Consider the following 20,259-nt stretch of genomic DNA (forward strand, 5'->3'; position numbering starts at 1 on the left):
GTATTGAGTTGTCCTTGTGAACGACATGCAAAAACTAAAGAAAACAAAAGATTCTCACGAGATAAGAATCACCGGCAAATATTCATGAACTTACGAGTCACAGTTACCTTGACGAATCTTTCACTGAATGAACTCACAGAATCCCAAATGTTTCTGAAACCAAATTGAACTGCAAGTATTACTGTATGTTTAGAAATGTAGCAAGTTTTGTGCACTTATATTCAGCTGGGTTGAATATACTGGGTTACCATATTCACATGCCATATTATATTCAAAGAATCCTTAACGACATGTCCAAATAGCAATGTTATTTGTATGGCATGTGTCCAAATACTCATGTTATAGAGACATGGACCTTTTTGGTACTTTTTGTCAGTTTATTATGCAACACATAGGCTACTTGTATGTTGAATCAAGTTCTCACAGATGACGCAGGCACAAAGGTCAAACAGGGGCAGACAGCAAATCTCCCCAAAATCTGATGCTGTGGAACAAGTAAAGCAGGTGTGGCACCCTGTGGTGAAGCAGCCTGGAGAGTAGGAAATACAAAAATAGATAAATTACTGAATGAATCACTCGAAATGATGATGAGCACTTCAAACTCACAGACATGGCAGTCATCAGCATCCACAGATTCCAGTGCTCCACTGATTCGAGCTCACTGTTATCACAGCTGAGGCTGTTGAAATATCATGTTTGTTGCTATATGGTAGCCACTGCAGAGTGAACTGAGAAGATAAGAACAGAATAAAATAAGCTAAGAACTGATTTATTATTGATTCAGCTTTCAGATGAACTCACCTAGCTCTCCTCACAGGCAGAAATGTCTTCTGTGTTATGGCTTAACAATTCAACTGAAAGAAATCATGGCTTATTTGAATACAAGAATGAAGAAAGTTTCCTTGTTACCCATGTATTTTTGCACATGGGTTCCCCTCAGGACCTGAAAGGTAATTATGCTTCAGGAAAAGGTCATATTGTAATTTAAAGTAGCTGATTTGTAGTTCAGGAGCTTGACAGCCACAGGCCTCATTCGATTTCATTTTCAATAAACTATGGACATTGCAATGTAAAGATGACCCTAGATGACTAATGCTGTTATTATGCAAACATTTCATTTTTTCAACTTCCCACATTTATATGGCAAAAAAAAAAAATGGACGATTTAGCATTTAGTGTTTGTCCAGACCTGTAAATTATTGATGTCAGTAACTGGGGCTGACAAGCTAAAAAAAAAAAAAAGGATGCTAGGCCGAAATGTAGATTAATATTAATATTCACAGGCGCAAAGTTATTATGAGTTACCTGTGTCATTGTAAGCCCCTTCATCACAGTGTCAATTCATTTCAAGTCTGTTCCATATGCAGTTGATATCTGATACCCATCATCAGATAGCAGTTATGATGGTTCTTGAAATCCAATCCAATATTTTAGTTTAGGCAATGGTTTTTATAAACAATATTTGTTATACCGGTTAAAACTCTCTTCACATCCAATAATAGAAGTGGTCTAAATATTTTAAAAATGTACCTTCTGTGGAAGTCTCAGGTCCAAAAAATTTCATTGCATTCATTGCATTCATACGTCCGAATGCAATGATAGTAGGTTCTACCTGCCAGTCAACCGATACATTTGCATACCTCCACGCACCTGTTCGCGCAGACATCACACGTCGTCAGTGTGTTTAATGCTATGCAGAGTTGTAGACAGACGTCAGTCACTGAGTTCCGCAAACAAACATCAGAAACCTTTTACAGTTCCCCGTGAACCAAAACAATGAGTTAATACCCGTGACTTTCAACCCAGAGCTGTTTTTGGATTTGGATTTTTGGTTTTGGATTTATGCGTTTCAATGCTAACACTACGAAATTGATCCTGCAACAGATGTGGTACAAGTCAGAGCCCTCTAAGTTGTTCACATTCATTATTATTGTAATGTTATGTTCTTTGAGACACGAAGTAATTTAACGGCTCTCGTGACGCTTTGCAGACTTTGCTCTGGCTGTGTGTGTTCATGTGTTTTGAAGGAGGCATGGCTTTGGAGACGCTCTGAAGGGAGCGCGGGATCTTATGCTTTCAAAGCTTTAGCCTACCCTACCTTTAATTGTGTTAATGAAATACCTATAAAACATTCATATGAAAAAATAAATCATATTTTTTTCCTGGGACCTCTGGATATTAATGGACATTTCGGTTTAGCACCAGTTAGTTGAATGGCGCTTTGAGCTTGTCAGCCCCAGTTCTTATTCAATTTTATGTAAAAGTGGAAAACGGCAGCCAAAGGGTGTGTAGATGTTCCTAAGGAGAATTTCTAAAAATTATTTTTTGTTGACAGAGCATGAAACACAAACCCATATATTTTTAATCAGCTTTATTGACATTTTTATATTCTATTAATTTCATCATTTACAGATCTGCACAAACACAGACACGCACTAAAACATCTTTTCCTAATGTCAAACCTCAAGTGTCACGTATCAATGGCTCAATATAACAACTTTCCAACCACAGTGAAAATCTCATTAAACATATTTTCATAAAGATATAGAGTGTGAGATAAAAAGAAAAGAACATGCTATGTCTTTAATAATTACAACAATCTATAATAAAAATAATGAATGTGGTGTGACACTAAACATGCTGTAACACTAAGGATCCCAAATCGGCATTTTCCTTGAGGGAATCCATTGTTCAGAATTCTCCACTTCCTGGATTAAAGCTGTACACCATCAACATCTTAAACTCATTCCCATACAATGCAATGCCAAAGGGCTGATCTCAGGTCAGTGTGTGTGGGAGGAAGATCAAAAACTCTGATTACACCCGCAAAACAGCATGTCTTTGTGTTTTGGACTGACATGACTGTGATCCGATAAAGACAGAACGCTTTAGAGAATGTATTGTGTAAATGATAATAGAGGTGAGGAAGATGATGGTGCTCTTTAGGTTGGCCTGTTGTTGAACAGAGTGATAGGTGTTAGTCTTGCCTTCATCTCCCGTCTGATCTGGCACCATGAGCACGGTCCGCAGAAGTAAGAGTACACACAGTCATTACAGATCGAGTCCTGCGTGAAGAAAACAGGGGTTAAACATAAAGAACCACAATATAAGATCCTTGACTGTGGAAGAAATACGTATACGTGACTTGACAAAAAGTAATGTGTGACAGAAAGTAATTTATGACCGAGACAGAGGGGCTCCACTCAAGGTAGCATGATAAGATGGCTAAGAAATATCTTCATTCGTCCTAACGAAGTGTTAGTTATGGCTAAGAAGTATGCATTACAATATAGCTAATGTGATGGTGTTTAATAGTTTATAGACCTTATTCAGAGCAGCGCCGTGACAGGTATGAAAGCGAGGCTGTGAGGGAAAGACTTACTGTGTTTTCAATGGCATCTGCTGTAAATGGCTATTTAACGCTCCTAGATCACTTATATTTTCAACCAGAGCTCATGTTGTCTAGGAAATGTTGTATTTCTTGGAATTATGTTTTTGCAGTGTTTGTTTCATAACCAGAACAATCCAAAAACACATTAAATAACACTAGTACAACCAACTGAAGAGATGAATCCCTCACAGACTCAATTTCATTCCCGTAAAAATCAAAGATGGCGCTTCTGTGAAGGCCTATTATGCACCCACTGTAAAACTCACACCTTTTTAAAACTGTTTTTGTCTACTGAAAGTTTCGTCAGCTCAACAACGTATTGATCGCACTCGTTCGTTCCCTCACAGCCTCATTTTCATTCCTGTCAAAAATTAAACATGGCGCTACCTGATTAAGGTCTATTGATTCTGCTTGTAATAACACAAAATGATGCAGTTTCTTTCTAATCTATGCTTTGGTTATTATCATAAAGTTTCTCTCGTCTTTACCGTGATCCCGTATCGTCGTCGTGTGGACACCCTCATGGAGAGAGTAACAGGAGGAATACACCCGCAGCTGTCCAGGAGAGGGAGACAGAGACATTCTCCATGATCTCTGGCTGTGATGCAGGCGAAGCAAGGGAAACACCACACAGAGAAGCAACCTACAGAAGACCGACCAATTCAAGTCATTATTCTGCCTAAACAATCCGACTGTGCACCTGCTAAACACACCAGAGAGTTTCTAGAGCACTCAGAGATTGCACCTTTCTTAAAAGCCTTGATTCACTATTTGTTTTATAGCCTACACACCAGTGGCGTAGGTTTGATTTTGAAATTGGTAGGGACGGGGACATCAATATAAATATATTTTAAGTTTTGATCGAAATTATTGCTAAGGATATATCAGTGTCACTGGATATTGGTAGGGACACGTCCCTAGCGTCCCTACTAAATTCTACGCCCCTGCTACACACACACACAAACTCACATTCATTGACATTGTCGCATTCGCAGATGCTGGTGGACCACTGGTCTGATGCTGCAGACACCACTAGTGGCCTGGGTTGTTGAATCACCATCTTGCTTGCCATGATGAATGAGTATCAGATTCAACAACTCTGAAATCCCAGAAAGAAAGAACGAACTATAAAGAATCTAAAGCAGAATTTTAGCAATTAATAAACAGGTGACTTCAAATGTCAGACACTAAAATGTGTTACTTTGTTGCTTCCATAAAGGAAATTTTTAATTCCAAATTCTAAAAACAATAACACTTGGCTCAACAGTTGCTCCAGCAGCAGATTTTGTCTTACCTGGGACAGAGGAAAGTTCAGCAGAAGACTGACACCTTGTGAGGGCGATGCTGTCATTTATTTAGGGGGAGGGAGGATGTCGGGGATGTCGACACGTAGATTCTCACTCGTATACGCACATAAAGGATGCTTATCAAAGAACAACTTTCTAGTTGTGCTTTCATCAGATCAGAGCATGGTAATAATGACAAAAATGACAAGCATGCAAGAAAAACGGACAAGAAATATGACGTGGTTATCCTTTGTATTACACTTCATTCTTTGAAAGTACCTAAACAGGTGCAATGAGGTGAGATAAATGTCACAATCTTTATTTGGATGCAGGGCTTTAATATAGTGAAACTCAGAATCCTCTAATCAATTATTGATTAATCATCAGGAACGTTTTATGAAATCGTCTTCGTTCTTACAGTAGCCTACTGATTACGTAAAGATAGGCCAGACATCGACTGCCAGAGTACATCATGTCTCTGTGATTTCCCAGTCTTTCGGTGAGTACTCTAAGATAGTGTGCATTTGGATAAAAAGCATCTGCTAAATAGCAAATCACTAATAACAGGCGATTCAGGTGCGCTGCTTTCTGCTCAGATAAAATCAAATCCAGAGCTCAAATCTGCTGTGGACTGCATTTTGGGGGCCTGAATACACAAACTTTTAAAACCAGGTTTCAAAGTGCAACTTTTTGAAAACGATCCCGACCCCGTTATCGTCTCACCGTAAACTACAAAAAATGTGCATTTGTGAAAACGGTTATGTCATACGCATGTGTGTTCAGTCTATAGACGCATAGTGTTTCTTAACAAAGTGACATCGCCAACTACTGGCTTGGCATGATCGCTTTTAGTCGTCTTCGCAGATCCATTTGAATGAGGATAATTTTGACTACGTTGTCATCTATACGCAAAAACATTTCTGTTTTTAGCACTTCTTTGTCAAGTAAACGTACCCTCAACATAGTGAGAGCTAACAAGACCCATAGACACAAGTAAGGAATCCAAGAAACCAGCAAAAACAAGGGAAAGGAGCACAATATAAAGGGATCAGAGCACATGAGGATCAGGTGAACTCAATCAAGCAAACAAGGAATAGACAAGGACTAAATAAGGGGGGCGTGGAAACGGGAAACTGGAGCACAAACAAAAGGTGTGTTCGACGTCGGCTGCAGCTGGAAAATTTTCTTTCTTTCTTTCTTTCTTTCTTTCTTTCTTTTGACATGTTTGAAACCACAATGAGGAAATCATTTATTTACAGTCCCCCTGTAGTCAACAATTGTATGTCTTAAAACTCATCTTTGATCACCAACGAACGACTGAATGTATGTAACTCCACACCCTTTCCTCATTTAGTATACGCGGATCGATGAATATGCAAATGAGCCCCGCCTCCACTCACTCACTCAGCTCAGAGATCCACTCGTTGACGATCACACGTTGATCTGATTGGTTACAAGGTAGTTTGTGACGTCAGAAACACCAGCGATTTCAAACCGTCTTTGGTTCACTGCAGTTTTAAGGAGAAAATACTCAGCAATGGTGTCGACTTATGAATTTACACATGATTTGTCTTAAAGCATATCTTTAGCCTCATAGCATAATTGCCTAAGTCATATTTCAATGTTTTTGGAAAACAAGACAAGTTTTGCAGCAGTGGTAGGATAGTAAAGTTAGGCAGATACCACAATTTGGCCAAAAAATGACTTAAGCAATTATGCTATGAGGCTAACGATATTAAAAACACCACATAGACATATAAACAACATTAAAAGCTGGATTTTCACCAAATCGTTTGTTGACCAAAAAAAAAAAAAAAAGTATTGGAAGAAGATGATGAAATGTAACTTGTAAAGGTGGTTAGCAAGGAAAAACTCCCAAGGATGTTATATAAAGAAACCTGGGAACAATAATAGATAATAAAATGAATGTAAAAAAAATCAGTTCAACATCCCATAATGCATCCTGATTAAACAGCAGTAGGACCTTAATTAAAAGGCTGGTATGTCAAAAGTTTGACATCAAGACCCTTTGTTTGCCTCTTACTGCTTTAAACATTTAAATGATGAAATATTGAGCTTGAGTGCTTTTTTTGCATTCTTCCTATTCTTTCTCACAGATAGTTCTCAGTATCAGTATCAGAGTTATTTTGTCATCACTAACCCTGGGTTAACATATTTTGTTAAGCCTGGAACAAAATTCCTCCCCGAAAATTGTATCTCAACCATATCCGTACCAATGAGTTATCCATAAAATCAGAGGGAAATGATTGGTGAATAACGCTGATGTAGAAGCACCTAACCCTGGTTATAAGCCTAAACTTGACAAAACTGTAAACCTGTCCCTCAAATCAGATTGGTTGATTGGAATGTTGTTCCAGGATCATGTCGGACTGTGGGGAATCAGGTTTTGCATCAGTCTCATTAAGACGAGCCATTCTCACGTGACGTCAGCAGAACTGGTAATCACCTGAAATCTATCGATAAAAAAAAGAAAAGCATGGACCGGACTAACCCGCTCTGTGGAGACGTGATGTGAAGTGATGCTAATCTCGTGTCTCTACGCATGTGTTTGCTCACTGCTGTCTCTATAAAGTCTGAAAACTCCGATTCTCATCGACACTCATTCCTGATCTTCGCCATCAGTCATAACCAGAGCTCAAGTCATCATGGCAACTAAGATGGTGATCCAGCAGCCGAAGCCCCTGGTTTTGGCTCCGGGTTCTGACCAGTGGTCCACCAGCCTCTGCGAATGCGACATACTCCCAGACTGTGAGTGCAGTTTCATTGAAATCCCTACAGATAGTCGGACATTTGATTGTCTTTTTCTTTGTGCGGTGACTGATCTTCCCCATCTTGTTGGGCAGGTTGCTTTGCGTTCTGGTGCGCCCCATGTTTCGCCTGCATCACGGCCCGAGATCACGGAGAGTGTCTCTGCTTGCCTCTGCTGGACAGTTTCGGCCTCATCCCACCCATCACTATGGCAATGAGAGTGTCTGTCCGACGCACGTATGGCATTGAGGTAATGGAGGTTTACTGGAATTCACGGCAAAAAAAATGCATCTCTTAATCAGTTCTGAACTAGTTGCATTCATTTAAGACAGTTGAAGGAGGCGAGACACCCCAGGTGAAGAGGGTAAAAAAAACAACTAATAATAAATATCACCATACTTCACCAGTTGATTGATTACATTAATAATAGCAAACATTTCTTGTATTACAAGTTTTCTGAAATTGTATGTTTAAATATGCAAATGAGGCAGTCTAATTAAATATGCACTAATTTGCATACATTTCTAGAACAAAAATCTGAACACTAGATGAAGTCAGGTTTAAAATTATTGTTTCATTTATTTGATATATTAGAGCCAAAGGTTTTTACAGAGGGGATATTGGATATTTATCACTCCACAAATCAGAAAATACTGTCAACAGCCAAAAATAATTACATTTTCACCATTTTTTTTAGGAATAAAATGTTGTATAAAATCAGGAAAATTATATATGAACAAACCCCTTTGTAAAAACCGCCATAATATAGATCAGAATGAAACTGTAAAGTTTGGTGTGTTACTGAAGTGGAGATTTCTGGCTCAATGTAGGAGGAAAAACTTTAAAGTCTTTTTAAGATAGACCTATATACTGTAATTGAAATCTAAGGATGCAAATAGATAAAGTGCTCTACAGTTAAAAGTGTATTTTGCATGTTTTCTGTCCACTAGCCTGAAAAAAACACTTTATGAAAAGCCAAAAAGCCCAAAATCTCAAAATTGACAGATGCATGAAATAACAGTGTTTTTGCCTGTAGTGTCTCCCCTTAACTTAAAAAAGTGAGGATTATTCAATAATTACAATTATTAAGTAGGCTAAATGTTATAAACTAGATTCGTAATTGAAAAAATTAAGTTATGTTGAATTGTCAAGTTCACATAACTTAATTTTTTCAATTACACATTCAATTCACATTTATTTGTATAGTGCTTTTCACAATACACATCATTTCAAAGCAGCTTTACAGAAAATGCATGAGTCCACATTACAATTTAGAGTGATCTGTTATCAGAGGAAACTGTCTAAGTTATGTATTTCAGAAATGAACTTATACAAAATCATAGTTAGTGAAAAAGGGTATATTATTTTAAACAATGTAATATTTAATGCAGAATCAATGAACTCATTGAAGTAATGAATGCATGTTTGCTAAATGATTATGACACATGAAGTTTATTTACTTAATAATCTTAAGGCAACGGGTTTCCTCGCTTTTTTTAAGTTAAGTCAACTGATCCCTCATTCTTTGATGTTAGACGTGAAATGTCTCTCTCTCTCTCTCAGGACTCTATTTGCAACGACTGCGTGTTGTCCTTCTGCTGCGGGCCGTGCTCTTATTGTCAGATAAGACGTGAGCTGAAGTCTCGCAACCACCCCGTCTCCCTCTTAAGCTTCCGAAAATAAAACACTCCATCATCATCAGTCACTGATTTGTAACTTCAACTCTAAAATGAACTCAGTTCTGACCCCGAGGTGTGGATTTCAGCTGCAGTCTGCTGAGGAATGAAGCCTGAAAACTCTTCTCTACATGATTCTTTCACTTAATATTCAACAATATTATTGATCTGACTGTAGTGGCACTGTTGGATGAGAACTGAACTGGTCTGGATGATGACACTGATGATCTTTACAACAGAACTGAATCAACACTGAACTGACTTCAGATGAACAACAGCTGAAATGCATTATTGTCCTGTTATCTCTGTAAAGCTCCTTTGAAACGAGTTGTAAGGACACTTGACTTGAGTTTAGGGTAACAACTGTATTGAAGCTTCGTTAGACTTCATGGAACACGTTTGTATCAACTGAGATCATCACGTGGAATCATAAGGTCCTTGTTAATTTTGTTTTAAACTGTAGCTTTTAGTTTAATTTTATAAATATTTTTAATGTATTATGTCATCGTTCATGTTAAAATAAAAATAATTGTGATTAAAAACCACTGTTTTTGTATGTTCTTTTGTTTTAATACACACAGGTTAGGTTTTCATTCATGTGTCCCCTAATATATGCTATTAATTAAAATAACCATTTAAATGCACAAAAGTTTGGGATCAGTAAGATTAAAAGAAAGAAATTAATACTTTTATTGAGCAGCGATTAAATAGAGCAAAAGGGACAGTAAAGACATTTATAATGATTTCTATTTCAAATAAATGTTCTCAGTTATTTATCAAAGAACCCTAAAAAAATGCATCAAGGTTTCCACTAAAATATTAAACATCACAACTGTTTTAATAAGAAATAGGCATAGTAATTAGATCATAATAAGAAAACAGCAAATCATCATATTAGAATGATTTCTGAAGGATCGTGTGACACTGAAGACTGGAGTAATGATGCTGAAAATGTCTTACAATATATTCACATAGAAAACAGTTATTTTAAATTGTAATAATATTACTGCTTTACAGTTGACTATTTTAAATGCAGCCTTGAGCAGAAGAGATTTTATTTTATAATATTCAAAAATATTAAATAATAATAATAAAAATCACCCATTTACTGACAATATAGTTAAATGCATTATAGTTGACAATGATCTAACAATTAAAAATTCTAAAGCAAATAAAAAATCTTAATTGTTAATTTCAACATTTACCAATCAAAAGTTGTATCTATATTATTAATGGATCTGAGCAAAGTTGTATTTGATATATATATATATATATATATATATATATATATATATATGATGCACAGCGTCATGCACACAAATAAAAAACACCATCATGATAACACACACGACACAAAAATAATGCAATAAAACACTGATTTAACAACATAAAAGCTTCCTTTAACGTCCTTTTTTGGCTTTTCACTGTTGATTTGCTTTATTTTTATCTTTTTTGCGTCCAAAAACGGGTTAACAGTACTTTACTGTAAATTAAACTAAATATAAAGCTATTTCCCAGTATAGTAAGGGAACATACTATTAACCATTACTATTAACAGCTTTACAGTAAAATTAAAATTATAATATTTTTTACATGTTTGATTATTGGGCTCCCTCTAGTGGCTAACTGCAAGATGTAATGTGTGTGTGTGTGTGTGTGTGTGTGTGTGTGTGTGTGTGTGTGTGTGTGTGTGTCTTTGCTTATATTTAATTGCCACATAACATGTATAAATGGCTTAATTCCACTTTTGTCCGACTAAACCCAGATGCCAAATAGGCTTAATGCTATAATTGGGCCTACCGGAAATAAACGAAACTGGAGTTCTTGACTGGCCATCTTGCTATCATGTTTGACCCATCTCTCGTTTTAAGACTGCCTTTCTTCATCTCTATCAGTGCATGTATGATCATCTACGTGTCTGCATTGTCCTGTTTATTACCTTAATCTTTAGGACAATGTTAAAAAACTCATCAGTCAGATTCCATCACACTGCACGATCTTCATATCACACAGATCTTGATTAGGCTAATCTTCTATATCTCCTTCATGTGGGCTACGGCTACCTCAAAAATAAATGTATGCATTTATAGAAACTTTTTCTGGTCTCCTACATTCAGCGCACTGCCAAGTGGCAGGACACACATTTAGAGTATCGGCGTAAGGTAGCAGGAGGTCATTTGGCATATCTACTTTTATTCAAAGTATCCTAACTAATACAATTATTACATAGGCGACTCCTGCACAGATTGTTGCCAGGTGCTTTTGGTAATCTTCCATTTATGGATTACTTGTAAACTTGTGGTTTGCTGCCATCTACTGGTGGAACTAAATAATTATACAACTGATTTCTCTTTTCTTTCTTTTTTTCTAACCTTTGCTATTGCTTTTGGCTTAAAATCATATTTTTAAATTTCACAGTGAAAAAGATTAATTTTGGAACCTTTGTTTGGAAGTGTATAAAGCATCAAATTAACTGCCATTTCATCTAAATGGGAACCCAGCTGCAGTATTATATCAAGAGTGATTTTAATGATTGCCAAAAGAATATGTAAGGGGGAAAAACACACAGGATGGACATAGATCTTTAAGATGAAAATGGTGACGTTTATTGCAGAATAGCGGTGAAAAAGTGCAGTTAGCACCTTGGAGTGAGACTGAACCCCTAACATACTAAACTCCGCTCTTAATGTAAATGAAGTTGCTCCTGTTGTAACAGTTGTGGTTTGTATAATATCCCATTGTCTTAGATGGTTCTCAGTGTCCCACACCTGCTCCTATTCCACAGCCGATCGATCACCATATGTCAGGATGCGATCACAGTGTGCATATTTGTTATTCTGTGCTCTTTGGAGTGAAGTGATTCTAAAACCAATCCGTTAAAGTGAAACTCACATTTTAGGGCAGGAGACTTGGATCGTTTGACGCTTTTCTATAGTAATTTTCACAAAGCAGCTGTAAGTTTAAATGGTTAGTTCACCCAAAAATGAAAATTCTGTCATCAATTGCACTCTTATGTCTTTTCAAACCCAAAAGTCATTCGTTCATATCTGAAACACAAATGAAGATATTTGGAATGAAATCTGATAGATCTCTGTCCCTCCATTGAAAGTTTGATCGTTCAAAATGTTCATAAAGATATCGTTAAATAAATGAATCAAGCGGTTTAATCAAAATCTTCTGAAGAGACACAATCATGTTATTTGTTGAACAGATTTCATTTTATTCACATATTGATAAGTGATACTGATAAAACTGATGAAGCTCAAACGTGATGCGTAACATAAGAATGAACCTCATTGGTTCTTGCTGAAGCTCAAACGTGATGCGTAACACGAGAATGAACCTCATTGGTTCTGATTGAAGCTCAAACGTGATGCGTAACACGAGAATGAACCTCATTGGTTCTTGCTGAAGCTCAAACGTGATGCATAACACAAGAATGAACCTCATTGGTTCTTGCTGAAGCTCAAATGTGATGCGTAACACGAGACTGAACCTCATTGGTTCTTGCTGAAGCTCAAATGTGATGCGTAACACGAGAATTAACTCATTGGTTCTTGCTAAAGCTCAAATGTGATGCGTAACACAAGAATGAACCTCATTGGTTCTTGCTGGAGCTCAAACGTGATGCATAACACAAGAATGAACCTCATTGGTTCTTGCTGAAGCTCAAATGTGATGCGTAACACGAGAATTAACTCATTGGTTCTTGCTGAAGCTCAAATGTGATGCGTAACACGAGAATTAACTCATTGGTTCTTGCTAAAGCTCAAATGTGATGCGTAACACAAGAATGAACCTCATTGGTTCTTGCTGGAGCTCAAACATGATGCGTAACACGAGAATGAACTCATTGGTTCTTGCTAAAGCTCAAATGTGATGCGTAACACAAGAATGAACCTCATTGGTTCTTGCTGAAGCTCAAATGTGATGCGTAACACAAGAATTAACTCATTGGTTCTTGCTGAAGCTCAAATGTGATGCGTAACACGAGACTGAACCTCATTGGTTCTTGCTGAAGCTCAAATGTGATGTGTAACACGAGACTGAACCTCATTGGTTCTTGCTGAAGCTCAAACGTGATGCGTAACACGTACCGGTAATTACAAACTTTATGAAGACGTGAACGCACCTTTACATTTACCATATTTGAGTACTCTATGTACGTGCGATGATCAAAATCTATATGCCTAAATAAAAAAATGCCTAAATTATATCGGTTCACTACATAAAGCGATTGGGTCTCTTCAGAAGACTGTGATTAAACTGCTCAATTCATTTTACAATCTCTTTATGAACATTCTGAACCGAGTTTTAGATGAATACACTTTACATGGAGGGACAAGATATCTTCATTTGTGTTCTGAAGATGAATGAAAGACTTACGGGTTTGGAATGACATGAGGGTGAGAAATTAATGACAGAATATTCTTTTTTGGGTGAACTATCCCTTTAAGAAAAGATTTTTTAACGGATACTAAAATATAGACATACCAGATGACCATCAGACCGTTTTTATTAAGGCAATAGATTAAGACAATAAACTAACAGACATCACCATACTTCCACCAGATGATTAATCACAGTACAATAAAACAATAGTTTTGCATTACAAGTTTTCAGATTTTTTTCTTTAAATATGCAAATGAGGCATTATATAAATAAATATGCATTTGCATACAATTCCAGAACAGAAATCTGAACCTTGGATAAAGCCAGGTTCAAAATTCTTGTTTAATTTTTTTCTTAACACATTAGAGTTAAAGGTTTTTACAGAGGAGATTTTGGATTTCTCTTTTCATCACTCCATAAATCAGAAAATGTCAACAAGCTACAAAAAAATAAAAAAATAATCCACCATCCATTTTTAAAATGTTATATAACTCAGTTGAATATTAATAAACCTTTCAGTAAAAACCTTTAGAATATAAAAAGGAGGCAAAACTGTAAAATTTGGTCTAAGAAAGTAAAAAAAAAAAAATCATTTTGATAAAACAGCCTTTAAAGATACGTATTGCAAATGAATTCTACAGATGCATATCGATGAAAGGAAATAAAATAAACACTTAAATGTGTATTTTGCATGTTTTATTTCCACTAGTCTGAAAGAAGACTTGTTATGGAAACAAAATCTCAAAATTGTGAATTAAAAAACTGGATTTGCCTGTAAATGGAGCAAATACAACGGTGCAGATCTAATGTCACAGAGAAGAATGAGAGTCATTTCATTTGTAACAGTGCAGAATACTGAGAAAAACATGTGTAGGTTGCAAGTCAGGGCCTTCATTTTGCTCGACCGTTGATGAATGTGACATTTTGCTCACGAACATTCATTTCTCGGGATATCTGACACCAGGAGCAGACACCACAGAAGGTGGAGTAAAGACAGTCTTTACAGATAGAATCCTAGAGAGAGAGAAACACGATAAGTTCTCCAGATTTATAAACAGTATTAGATATAAGATAGCTAGAACTGGCTTTGAAACAAACCTGTATCCCATAGCGATTGCGCACGGAGACCCGCATGGCCAGAGTTATTGGAGGAACGCATGATCCGAACCCGTCGAGCAGAGGCAGACACAGACACTCGCCATGCTTGCGAGCCGTCGAACAGGCAAAGCAGGGGAAGCACCAAAATGAAAAACAACCTGCAAAAGAACACGACCGTTAGTGATGAGAGGAATCACGATGTGAAAGAGTTGAAAGCAGCATTGACATCTCACATTTGTTAAACCCTCTGATGCTCTTCGGTTTTTTTTTTTTTTTTTTTTGCTTTTTTTGTCAATGAAATTAATGTAGGCCTAGGCTACTATAGGTTTAGTTGATAACGTTTCTTATTTAATATTTTGTATTTTTAGGGGATTTATTTTATACTAAATTGTATTTACGCTGTATTTATAATCCATTTATTCACTTTTTGAGCATAGACCTAAACATTTATTTTCCAACTTAAACTGTCGTAAATCTTGAATGCTTTAGAGCACAGACTTAAGTTTGATCTCTTTTCAAAGACGACACATGGCAAATTATTTCTGAAGTGAAAAAAGTAAAAATAAAAGAAATATATAATGTATTATTATGAAAAATGCACAAAAATACAATTTTAAATTTTTATATGAAATATATATTTTCAAAATCATGTTTTACTCTAAAACTGCAAGAAAATCCAAACCATAAATCTAAACAAGTTGTGTTCAAAATTTGAGCTTGATATCGCAAAAAAAAACCCTTACTTTCAGTAAGATTTTGTTTGACCGCAGTACCAAAAGTTTCCCATTCATTTCCAATTTGCTAATTTTTTACCTTGAAAATAGTGTGACTGTTTTTTACAGGACCATTTAACCTTTTCGAATCATGTCCATGATTTTTTGTGTGTGTGTTCACATAGCAAGTGCCGAAACCCTTCCCAAGTTTCATACCATTCCAACGAAGTAAAAAATGATAAAAAAATAAAAAACTTAAAATTTTTCGATAAAAAATTACACGACTCTCTGGAATACTTGGACATGAACTCCCTCTCAAGTCGTATTTACCGCTGGGAACAGCTAGGGGATCATTTTGATTCTCGAGTTCCAGAGTTTTGATTCTCGAGTTCCAGAGTTCCGAAAAAGAACTTAATTCAGTTCCGAATTGAATTCTTTCACGTCACTTTAAGACCAAATGCACGGATCCAATAGAATGATACGCATCGGTTTTTTGTCTCAATAGTTTATGTTCACGTAAACCATAAGTGTGTTTACAAGAATAAACGGGCATGTGTGTGTCCATTCAAGCATAAATAGACGTGAAAAAGAACTTAATTGGGTTCCGAATTGAATTCTTTCACGTCTTCTTGCACTCAAATGGTTTAAAATAACTTAAATGTTTAAACTGACAAGACCTAAAACACATACAAATGATAAACTTTCGCTCTATGATGGTTAAACCTTTCAATTAATCAGAGAATCATGTGCTTTTCGAAGCTTGTGGCCTGGTCTGTACGGATCAACAACCATTCTTGGATGCGCACATTGCAATATCAATGCTTAAACCATATATATAGTGCAGCCCTCACCATGAAATCAAAATTGACAATTCTTTTTTTCTTTTTTTTATGGAATTATTGGAATATTTATTATAAATGATTCATCCGTGCGTGAGCGCGGGACAATCTGTCACAGAAATAGCAAACGATAATGATCCAACAATCCAATCAGGTCCTGCCCTACGGTTTTTCTAGTTTGAGAAGCAGTTTCACTCGGATATGCATGGGGAAGAAGACTTGTCAGTTTCCTGCTCAGTTTATAAAGAATGACAGGCTTAATGTACAGTCAACCAGTAATTACAGAAAAAAACTGATTACACATTATCCCTTATTTTGGCACACCTCCGGAGAACCTTTTATACACATATTTCAGTGATGATGTACAATGATGATGTGCCAGCTAGATTTAGCAATACTATTGTATAGTTACAAAATGACATTCTAGACACACCAAAATCAACAAAACCGAGAGAGAGGGGGAGAGAGAGAGAGAGAGAGAGAGAGAGAGAGAGAGAGAGAGAGAGAGAGAGAGAGACTCACACTCTGGTACATCCTGACAGAAGTCACAGATTCCAGAGCTCCACTGGTTGGAAGTGTGTGACATGACAAAGGCCTTTGGCTGTTGCGAAGTCATCCTGCTTATTACCAAATCCTTCAACAGACACAAGAACACAAAGACATATGAGTGCATACACTGCAAAAAAATAAAAATAAAAATAATAATAATAATAATTTTCCTACTTTTTCTATATCAAAACATTCTTACATATAGATATAAGTCTTGTTTTCTTAAAAACAGATCAACATTAAGAGACTTTTTGCTTAAAACTAGAAAAATATCTTCCAGTAGGGTAAAACATACTTTCTACTTTAAGTTTAAACTACTCATTTTTTTAACAATGCCATAAAAACCTTTTTTTTTTTTTTTTTTGGGTTCCCCAAAAGAACCTTTCAGGGAACATTTCTTAAAATAACCTTTTTTTCTCTCAGTATGAAGTACATTTTAAATAATCTTTTCCACTTTAAAGAACACTTTGTGGAATGAAAAGATTTCATGGATGTTTAAGTTTCTGAACCAGAACCTTTATTTGTTTGATTAAGAACCATCTATTTTTCATTAGCATCGGCACAAAAGTGCTCATTGAAAAACATGTCAAATGGTGATTTATCACCCAGTGTTGTTTTAAAGACAAGTTATTCTTGAAAAACTAAGCTAGATATTTAAATAAGTGCATAGTGACACACAGTGTGTAATGGATTACGTAATCAGATTCCAAAAAATGACATACTTGTTATTATATTACGTTTTAAAATACTCATAATCAGATTGTAGTTACATTTTTAGTGATTACACAATTACGTAATGTTCACAAAATGGCAGTAAATTATTCACAATTGACTGACTCTCAGTATTGTCTTCCAGTTTTGTGGAATTACACAAGTCAGAGGCCACACTGGATAACAAATTAAATATTTAATATTTTTCGTGTTTTTATTTTGATTGTTATTATTTGAAAATCGTACATTTTTATGGTTTAAATAATTCTTATTTTTTCATCAACAAACTCCCTGCGGTTCCTTCACAAACCCCCGTTTGGGAAACCCTGATGTAATATAACATTTAATGCACTTTACATTGGAAATTTGCTGTTTTTTTCTTTTTGTATTTGTACATCACTATAGTAGAAGATTATCCTATTCAAATACACTGAAAAAAGCAATGAGTTAAATTTACTAAATTTTTCTTTGGCAAGTTTTTTCACGAGTATTTTTAAAGTAAACTTCACATATGGAATTAAGTAAACTCTACTTAACTAAGTTAATGAAAGTAACAAAGGAAATAAGTCATTTTAACTTGGCTTGTAAAAGGTTGAGTAATATCTATTTAGTTGAAGTTTCCTTTGCAATACATTTGATTTCATTCAAAAAATAAAACAATGAATTAAACCACACTTTTAAAGTACATGCTTTACTTAGAAACATCTATTAATTAATACAATAGATATTCTACGTAATGGGAATCACACGTCACGTGAATGCAGAGACCTCAATACTTAGACAATACACAATGACGGTAACATTTGATGGATCGTTTTTGTGTTTGAATGTGTTATTTTGAGTGGAAAATGAACTCCAAATGTCACAAAATGGCAAGTTACTAATCCTAACAACAAAAGCAATGATGAAACAGTGTAAATACAGCTGGAAAACAGTGACAAATCAACCTCATTAATTAGTCAGTGCATGGGAAACTAGTGAAGGCTAAAAGTAACGTTAAAAGAAATCAAAAAGTAGTCCGATTATATTACCAAAAATGTGCCATGTAATAGATTATACTACTACTACAATTTTCAACATGCACTTTGTACCAAGTAATCTACCTAAAATTGAACAATCTCAAAACCGGCTCTTACCTGAGCGCGAGACTAGAGACGAAGGACAGACTTGTGTTCATTCACACTCCAAGAGGCAAAATGATGGAGATCCACTGTTACGAGCAGGTGTGCATCTCAATTTAAGCGCTTCCTCAAAGTCACTGGTCAGGTTAGTTATGCGTCACACCCGTGACCTTCCACCTGAAAATCTATCAGCATGTGGCTTTACCGTGGGCATAGTTTCACCTGAGAATGAAGACTCTATTGTTTATCTGTTTGCATGTGTATGACTGAGTAAATGTCTTTGGTTTGCTGGTTGCATCAATGTTGCAAACAAGTTAATGATATTTAACTGTGTTACAGTGTGTTTAAGTCTTTATGAATCCTTGTTACTGTTTTTTGTTTGTTCTGAGATAATACCTTGACTGTTTTTGGGTATGAACGAACACTGCCTGACTATTGTTCATCAAAACGTGTCAGGCATGATACAGTGCTTTGTAATTGTAATTTCACTCAAGAAATTGAACTTTTAGGCCTGGTTTCACAGACAGGGCTTAGATTAAGTCAGGATAAGGCCTTAGCTTTTATAAACGTGTCACAAAACATTACTGATGTTCATCTCGGGACAAAACAATGGCACTGATCACTTTCAGTTGAAATAGCTCAAACGTGCATTTCTATAGGTTTAAGTTTCCGTGAAACAGCCCGTGCAAGTCTAACAAGGCATCCGGAGTGGTCTTATCTACATTTTATCTACATGGGGCAGTGCCATCTTAGAGGTCAGGTCCCAAACTTAAAGTATGCAAATTATGGTTGATAATAAATCATTTGACTTTATAGAACAGGAATTGCCAGAAACCTCTTGGCTATCAAATAAAATGTCTTTCTTTCTTCAGTCGAAAAGAAATGAAGGTTTCAGTGGAAAACATTCCAGGATTTTTCTCAATATAGTGGACTTCAATGGGGTCCGACGGTTGAGGGTCCTGTAATGGGAAAATGTGATTTTCATTGATCTTTAGTAGATATATAAAGTAGTGTGAGTTTCATTATAATACATGAATGGGAAAAACATATATATTTGTGAACAAGATGTATGCATTTTTGTTGGGTGTGAAACTTCAGGAAATATGGGGCAGGGCCTTTGACCTTAGGGTTGACTTTTGTCGTCAGCAAAAGAATGACTAAGCAATAAAAGATATTAGTTATGTTATCTGAAGCCTGCAGAAGGCCTTGAAATTTGTATAAAGACTGCTCCCGTCTTCCTGTCTGGGTCTCACTCACTCCACATAGCTTCTGTGTGGTTGACTGGGCCTATTCTTGCAAGAATAAATACCTTTTAAAAGACTATTTGATTCAGACTGTCTCTTACGCAGTGATGATGATGTTCCAGAAATGTTTGCCACAACAGTCCAAATGTCAGTTTCCGTGCAGCTTCAAAGGCTCGACGCGATCCCAGCCGAGGAATAAGGGTCTCTTATCTAGAGAAATGATAGGTCATTTTCTAAAAACAAAATATACATATAATACTTTTTAACCACAAATGCTCGTCGTGCACTAGCTCTGTGATGCGACACACATTAGGTAATCACGTTGAAAGGTCACGCGTGAGTACCGCGCGCGGTAGGGTGAAAAACTTCATCTGTTTTCTCCTTCAACTTCAAAATTGTCCGACATTATTACCTTTTATTTATTTAGAAACACTCTAGGTTGGTAATTCCGCCTATGTCACGCCGCATGC

At 36.1% G+C, this 20,259-nt stretch overlaps 3 protein-coding genes across 3 annotated transcripts; 1 reads left to right on the forward strand and 2 right to left on the reverse strand.

Annotated features, from left to right (window-relative positions):
• Positions 1-2,363: 2,363 nt before the first annotated feature.
• ponzr4 (plac8 onzin related protein 4) lies at positions 2,364-4,956 on the reverse strand. The gene is made up of 4 exons (XM_084406144.1): positions 4,686-4,956; positions 4,361-4,490; positions 3,880-4,034; positions 2,364-3,065 (listed from the first exon to the last, which is right to left on the reverse strand). The coding sequence occupies exons 2-4, from the start codon at positions 4,461-4,463 to the stop codon at positions 2,943-2,945; spliced, it is 381 nt and encodes a 126-aa protein (XP_084262270.1). The 5' UTR covers positions 4,464-4,490; positions 4,686-4,956; the 3' UTR covers positions 2,364-2,942.
• Positions 4,957-7,343: 2,387 nt separating this feature from the next.
• On the forward strand, positions 7,344-9,129 carry ponzr3 (plac8 onzin related protein 3; the record flags this gene model as incomplete). The annotated part of the gene is made up of 3 exons (XM_084404304.1): positions 7,344-7,446; positions 7,542-7,696; positions 9,010-9,129. The coding sequence occupies 3 exons, from the start codon at positions 7,344-7,346 to the stop codon at positions 9,127-9,129; spliced, it is 378 nt and encodes a 125-aa protein (XP_084260430.1).
• Positions 9,130-13,621: 4,492 nt separating this feature from the next.
• ponzr5 (plac8 onzin related protein 5) lies at positions 13,622-18,767 on the reverse strand. The gene is made up of 4 exons (XM_084406143.1): positions 18,561-18,767; positions 16,687-16,798; positions 14,613-14,770; positions 13,622-14,528 (listed from the first exon to the last, which is right to left on the reverse strand). The coding sequence occupies exons 2-4, from the start codon at positions 16,778-16,780 to the stop codon at positions 14,406-14,408; spliced, it is 375 nt and encodes a 124-aa protein (XP_084262269.1). The 5' UTR covers positions 16,781-16,798; positions 18,561-18,767; the 3' UTR covers positions 13,622-14,405.
• Between the last annotated feature and the right edge of the window lie 1,492 nt (positions 18,768-20,259).

The sequence above is a fragment of the Rutilus rutilus genome (genome assembly GCF_951802725.1).
Source record: "Rutilus rutilus genome assembly, chromosome: 3".
NCBI classification, from domain to species: Eukaryota; Metazoa; Chordata; class Actinopteri; order Cypriniformes; family Leuciscidae; genus Rutilus; species Rutilus rutilus.

What these genes read in the sequence shown, in the direction of transcription:
- ponzr4 (XM_084406144.1), bottom strand. Translation starts at nt 4,463, where the DNA reads ATGGCAAGCAAGATGGTGATTCAACAACCCAGGCCACTAGTGGTGTCT. An exon ending in ATGCGACAATGTCAATGAAT is followed by an intron (nt 4,035 to 4,360) that starts GTGAGTTTGTGT and finishes GGTCTTCTGTAG; the next exon opens with GTTGCTTCTCTGTGTGGTGT. An exon ending in GACGACGATACGGGATCACG is followed by an intron (nt 3,066 to 3,879) that starts GTAAAGACGAGA and finishes TTCTTCACGCAG; the next exon opens with GACTCGATCTGTAATGACTG.
- ponzr5 (XM_084406143.1), bottom strand. Translation starts at nt 16,780, where the DNA reads ATGACTTCGCAACAGCCAAAGGCCTTTGTCATGTCACACACTTCCAAC. An exon ending in CTGTCAGGATGTACCAGAGT is followed by an intron (nt 14,771 to 16,686) that starts GTGAGTCTCTCT and finishes GTTCTTTTGCAG; the next exon opens with GTTGTTTTTCATTTTGGTGC. An exon ending in GCAATCGCTATGGGATACAG is followed by an intron (nt 14,529 to 14,612) that starts GTTTGTTTCAAA and finishes CTCTCTCTCTAG; the next exon opens with GATTCTATCTGTAAAGACTG.